Source organism: Cariama cristata, unplaced genomic scaffold (genome assembly GCF_000690535.1).
Source record: "Cariama cristata isolate BGI_N322 unplaced genomic scaffold, ASM69053v1 scaffold6422, whole genome shotgun sequence".
NCBI classification, from domain to species: domain Eukaryota; kingdom Metazoa; phylum Chordata; class Aves; order Cariamiformes; family Cariamidae; genus Cariama; species Cariama cristata.
In genome coordinates, this window is record NW_009601994.1 from 5,028 (window position 1) to 11,257 (window position 6,230).

Here is a 6,230-nt window from a genome sequence, read left to right on the forward strand (position 1 = left end):
CCATAAAAAGTCCGCTGTTTTCCTTCCTTCTCCCCGCATCCTCTTTCACGTGGCAAATCCAGTCTTTACTGAGTCTTCAGGCAGGGTTGTGCTTTTTGGGTTGTTTTAATCCTACTCCTCTTGTTTTTCTAGATGAGGAACAGACGCGCCAGAAATGGTTACAGACCTCAGGTCATGGTTGCGAAATGTCATTTACTCAAGCTAACCATCCAGACAGCCCGGAGAAAAGTGGTATGAACCACGAGAGGCACTTCCAGTCAAAAACCTTTGAGTACAGATGACTCACACGATGTGTGGACAAAACTCAGTTTGCAGCAGAAACAATGCATTTTGGGGAAAGCCTTCCAGGGCCAATCCCAAACACTTGCCTGGTAACAAACCCGAATGTGAAGTCTCCACATATTCTTCGCACGTGTCAGCGCCCGCTGGAGATGGACACACAAGGGTTTGCCCAGGAATTGTTCTGTTCTGCTGTGCCAAGCTTTCTTAACCACCCACACTCTGTTCTTAAGCAGAGACACCAAAAAAAACCCCACTGGCAGGAGCTAAGAGCCTCCACTGTTCTGTTTCAGTAGTGCCCAGGGTAGAGCAAGCTCACTTTTGAGACAGGGAAAGCTCAGGCTTGTTGAGTAGGACAGATTCGAAGCAGAGGTTTCAAAGCAGAAGCTTTGGATGGGTGTTTCATCACGCTGTCCTGCGCCCACCCCAGGCAGGACTTCCCATGCCACCCGGCACATTTCGTTGTTGGACTGCAGCCAGACCCGTGCCGAAGCCATCGTCCTTGTCTCGCCCTACTCAGGGGGACACCTCCATCCCTACAACATCTTCTCTCAGGTTTAAACAGTTGTTTCCACTGTGTTTTCTCTGGGAGTTTCACCTCTACTTTGGGGGTCTGTTACATCTTCAAAAGCCCTCTGGAAAGCAACGCGAACAGAGAGTGTGAACTTGGTCGTACAGCTCCCGGCCAAGAAGTAAATAACGGGGTTGATGCTGCTGTTCATGCAGGCGAAGAGGATAGAGGTGTCAAAGACAAAAACAGAAAAATCAAACAGTCTTAGCAAGAGCCAGTAGCCAAAATCAGCAGTGAAGAAGGGGAAGAAGATGACAGCTAGCAGGACCACAACACAGAGCTTCCTTGGAGGATATTGCCATGAGCAGCACAAGATCCTGGTGAGCAGTGTCAGACCAGAAAAAATCAGGGTAAGCATCGATAAGAGGTAGCTCAGGAGGAAGATGATGAGTGCCGCAGGGCAGAAGTAGAGGGTGATGGTGAGCAGGAAGGAGAGGGCCCAGAGCAGGGCACACAGGAGTACCGGCAAGTGCCGGGAGCGGTGGCAGGGGCATCGGGATGGGGGAAGGACAGACAGAGACGTCGTGGCACTGAAGGCGGTCAGGAGGTAGACGCTGGCAGTGAAAGTGAAGAGGATGGTGATGTTCAACACAGTCGTCACGTCCCGTGAGCCCAGACTGTGACAAAAGCTCTCTGGGCCGTAAAATATCACAAGGGCAATGGCAATGGAGAGGAGGAAGGTGAAGTTGGTGACGGCCAGGTTTAGGATGTAGATGGTGATGGGGTTCCTGCGGATGCAGGAGCCCAGGAACCAGAGGACGGCCCCGTTCCCCACCAGCCCGCAGAGGCAGATGAGCAGCGTGACAGGGACTTTGCTCAAGTGCTCGGCTTCACAGTCGGTCCAGTTGTAATGAGCGTCCTCATCCCTCAGCAGCCTGTGATGCCAACTCCTGTCGTATGCTGTGCCACCCGGCTGGGTCTGGCAAGCAGGGCTGGCTCTCTCCATGGCAGGGAACAATGTGGTCATGACAAAACCTCTGCTGCTTCTCTTTCCCCCTCAAACAGCTGGAGGGACGAGATGAAACAGAGACGTGTTAGCAACTCTGCTGTCCCCCACACTAAGTTTTTCAGATCTTTGCAGCTATGGCCCAGCTTCCACGTGGAGGAGCACAGAGAGAGAAGAGGGACAGGAGAGATGGAAGACAAGATGTGGGGAGATGGGTATGACATGCCTGGCGCAAGAGCATGTACAGAGGTGGAGCAAAAGCTAGGGAGATGCCTCCTTCCTGGCTTTGGACAGGGCAGATCTGGAGGAGTATGATAATAAGCTGAATGGATTGTCCTTGGAGATGTCAAAGAGCAAGTAGTTTTGGGGGTGGATCTGATATGGATTCTCAGGAGTCTAATATTATAGTTGATATTACTAAGCTGCTGGGTTCCTTCAGTGGGGGACACATTTCAGTATTTCCGTACCGCCTTTTTCCACAATATTTATAGCTCTTAATATCCTAGAGACCACTATTCCTCTAAAAAGTCCCTTCCCTACAAGAAAGCTGGGGAGGGACTTTTCACAAGGGCATGGAGTGACAGGACAAGGGGCAGTGGCTTTAAACTGGAAGAGGGAAGATTTAGATGAGATATAAGGAAGAAATTCTTCCCGGTGAGGGTGGTGAGGCAGTGGCAGAGGTTGCCCAGAGAAGCTGTGGATGCCCCATCCCTGGGAGTGTTCAAGACCAGGTTGGATGGGGCTTTGGGCAACCTGGTCTGGTGGAAGGTGTCCCTGCCCAGGGCAGGGGGGTTGGAACGAGGTGGTCTTTAAGGTCCAGTCCATCTCAAACCATTCTGTGATAGTTCCCCAACCAGATTTGGTGCAAATTGACTAGTAGGTTGAACACCAATGAGGGGAGGCACTGATTAAGCTGAAAAAACCCCCACCCAGAAAAGTCTGACCTTCTTTCCTCTTGTAGCCTGGAGAACTTGACCGGAGCAGATGCGCTGCAGACTCACACCGCACTTGCCAGCTGCAGCCCTTGTGATGGGATCTTCATGAAGTTTCCTGGAATTATCACTTGGAAAACTGGACGGAAGCCTGCCTCGGTGAGCCTGTGCGGCGTCCAGCACAGGGTCTTTCTCCAGTCCCTTCACAAACCACCCTTGTCAGTGTTAGTCAAGCAGACCGTGTTCTCAAGGGTTCTTGCAAAGAGGGAACTATTTCATTGCGTTTGACACTATCAGGGTTCTGGTTATAATCTATTCTTGGCTTTGTACAGGAAATGACTAACAAAAAAGTCTCGGAAACTAGACCTATGGGAAAAGCAGATTGTCTCCATGTCAGGTTCCTCTTTCATTTCATTTTTAAAGCAACCTCAATCCCCAAATATTTGTTTCTTTGAAGGGGTTGAACTTTTCTCCTATCGTTCCAGGCGTCTATCTTTAGGACCCCGCGCTACAGGCTTGGCGTTGCTGCAAAACTTTTGTTTCTGACTCAGATCTAGGTTGGCCCCTTGTATACTGCAATTTCAAAGGGATCTTGACCTTCCGACACACAGTTCCCGAGAACGTGCTGCTCTGTGCATCAAGGAGCTAACTGGATAATAAGATCTGTGCATGAACCGGAGCACAGGCAGATGGCAGAGAGATGACTTAGGATTTCAGGACAATCTTTTTTCCCTAAGGAGGTGAATCGGTGCTGCTCACTTGGCTTTAACCATCTAAAAGTTACGGGTTTCATCTGAGTTGTCTTCTACACTCCCTCTGTAGTCGGTCAGCAGCCTACAACAGTTTCCTCAGACAGGACCACGTAATTTCTAGAGAGCTGAAGTTAGGTGAGATGATTCCTACCCAGGCTGACCGCAGTGAAGGTCAAATGCGAACATCTCCTCTCGCACCCGGGAGCAGGGATGTTCCCACTGGGAACCGGCCAGCGTGGGGACCCTGGGACCAAAACCACCTCCTGTCCCCCTCGCTGATGCTGCCTTTGTGTCCCCAGCTACAGAATCTCACATCCCCTCACCAAGCCAACCCTTTCAAGTGCAAACAAGTTGTGATAAGGAAAGCATCCGTGTATACCGGCATAGTGCCATGCAACACCACGCTCACTGCCCGATCCATCCCTGTGCTCGACAAAAGAGCAGCATTACCCAGGGTTTCTCAGCTTCTGCTTTCATGGGCAACATCTTGATCATGTTTGCCTAAACTTTTGGTTTCTAACACAAGAATTACAGACATCAGTTGTTTGTTTGTATTGAGGTGAGGCTTGTACCTGTTCAAAGGAAGGTACGTTCTGTAAATATTATGGCTCTGGTACCAGTTGTTTCCCTGTGCCAGGAAAGCTAATAAAACCATCTGACCGACAGAGCTCAGCCTCCTCGAGGTATCACCTATGAGACCCTTCCCAGCCTCTATTTTTGTCTCTTTTCTTGGGTCTACCCTGCCGGTTTACTCCGTAGGCTTCTCTACCCGGTGCACAGAATCACCCTTTCCGACAGCCATCAGCCCCCAGCTGTCCATCCGTCCATCCACCCTCTGTCCAACCTCTGACCACCGGCAGCACTTGCCTCTTTGCCTGTCCCTTCCTGCCTCCCCAGCTAAACCCCCTTGGCAAGGTAAAGGTTTGGCTGCTGACCCATGCCGCCAGCTCCATCATCCAGCCTGAGATGGGTTTTCTCGGTCAGCCTGTGGCACAGGACATTAAGCCAGAGGGAGATGAAAACATCATTTCTGTCCCCCACCATCATCTCCTCTGGTCTGGGGGCTTTTGAGGATCAAGGTAGTGAGTGGTCGGTGCTTTCATATTGGACACCAAGGTCCCAGAAGAGGGTAGAAGTAGGAAGAGTTGGGATTCTCCATGCTGGGAAGCAGACAAGGTACAGATCGGGGCCCAGGAGCGTGGCCGCGTTAGCCCTGGAGAACAGGAGAACAGAGGAAGCAGGACTTTCTGGACCACATCATTTATAAACTAGTGGGCAGCGGGAGGGGACTGTCACAACTGTGATTTTGAGCCCAAGCCAGGGTACCCTATGGAGCCAGCAAGGAAAAAAAAAACTGCGATCACCAGTAAGTTATGTGAAAGACACTTTTATTAAAAGAACTTAAGAATAATTTTGAGGTGGGAACCAGCCCTGCCCCTGGAAATCTCATGGAGCATGGCCGTACCCTGGGGGATGTGCGACTACCCACTGCCAGTCCTGCTCACCCAGCCAAGCAAGGGCTCTGCTCCCATGGGTGCTGGCCCGGGGTGCAGAGGCAGGGCTGCCCCTCTCCAGGTGACAGTCTGCAGCCGTGAGGGTTTAGGCAGCAATTCCCATCACAGGGATCTCACCCACCTCTTGGGAATCCGCCCTGTCTTCAAAGACCCTCTGAAGAGCCACTTTGACAGATCCCCCGAACCTGGAATTTCCGTAGCTCCCAACCAGGACGTAAATAACCGGATTGATGCTGCTGTTCAAAGAGGCCAGCAACAGGCAGATCTCAAAGACAAAATTAATGTACACGAAGAAGTTGAGGAAGATTTGGACGCTGAGAGGGATGCCAAAGAGGAGGAAGAAGAAAACAGTGAGGAAGATGACGGTGTACAGCCTCACTGGGTGGGGTTGCCAAGAGCTACGCCTAAGCTTGATGAAGAGGATCACGTTGGAAAGAATCATAAAAGGAGTGAAAAAGCAGAAATTGAGAAAACACAAGGTTCCAAGAACCGTCCAGCAGTGTCCCGAGTGACTCAGGTCACACACAAAGTACACCAGCCCGGCGAGCGCACAGGCGAGGGCCCACAGCAGGCTGCACGTCACGGCTGACAGGAGCCTCGGGCGGTGGCATCGGCACCAGAAGGGCCAGAGGACACCCACGCACCTCTCCACGCTGATGGCCGAGAGGAGATAGAGGCTGGTGCTGTAGGTGAGCAAAACCATGGAGTGAAAGAGCGGCAGCACCCGCAAAACCTCTGACTGAAAGCAGTTGAGCATGGGCATATGATATATCACAAGGAAAGCCGACGTGCAGAGGAGGAAGCAGGTGTCAGCCATGGCCAGGTTCAGGAGGTAGGCGGTGAAGGGGTTCCTCCTGATGCGGAAGCTGAGGAGCCAGAAGATGGTCCCGTTCCCCACCAGCCCACACAGGCAGATGAGCAGCGTGATGCTACCGGTGACGATTTCAGGGATGTGTTCTGCAAAGCACCTGGTCCCATTGTGTCCATCCCCATAGACCGTGCTCTCCGTCGGCGCTGGGGACACTGAACGCCAGTCATGGATCGTGCTGTTGGGATGTCGGTCCATCTTCCTCCTTTCTCTCTCGTGCTTTCCTGGGGAAAGGCAAGAAATGAAGGCAAAATGAGTGACTCTCAGGTCCCCAGTACTGTTGAATGTCCTCTGGTCATTCAGCCTTCCCCTCCTCCTCCATGGGCTACAAGGTCTGCAACGAGGAGAGGAGAGGAGAGGAGAGGAGA

The 6,230-nt window shown here is 51.8% G+C and overlaps 2 protein-coding genes across 2 annotated transcripts; both read right to left on the reverse strand.

The window, feature by feature from the left end:
* Positions 1–836: 836 nt before the first annotated feature.
* Positions 837–1,817, reverse strand: LOC104157255 (proto-oncogene Mas-like). The gene has a single exon (XM_009694536.1). The coding sequence runs from the start codon at positions 1,815–1,817 to the stop codon at positions 837–839; it is 981 nt and encodes a 326-aa protein (XP_009692838.1).
* A 3,262-nt stretch (positions 1,818–5,079) lies between these two features.
* On the reverse strand, positions 5,080–6,060 carry LOC104157256 (proto-oncogene Mas-like). Its single transcript, XM_009694537.1, has one exon. The coding sequence runs from the start codon at positions 6,058–6,060 to the stop codon at positions 5,080–5,082; it is 981 nt and encodes a 326-aa protein (XP_009692839.1).
* Between the last annotated feature and the right edge of the window lie 170 nt (positions 6,061–6,230).

Coding starts and splice junctions, on each gene's coding strand:
- LOC104157256 (XM_009694537.1), bottom strand. CDS start 6,060: ATGGACCGACATCCCAACAGCACGATCCATGACTGGCGTTCAGTGTCC.
- LOC104157255 (XM_009694536.1), bottom strand. CDS start 1,817: ATGACCACATTGTTCCCTGCCATGGAGAGAGCCAGCCCTGCTTGCCAG.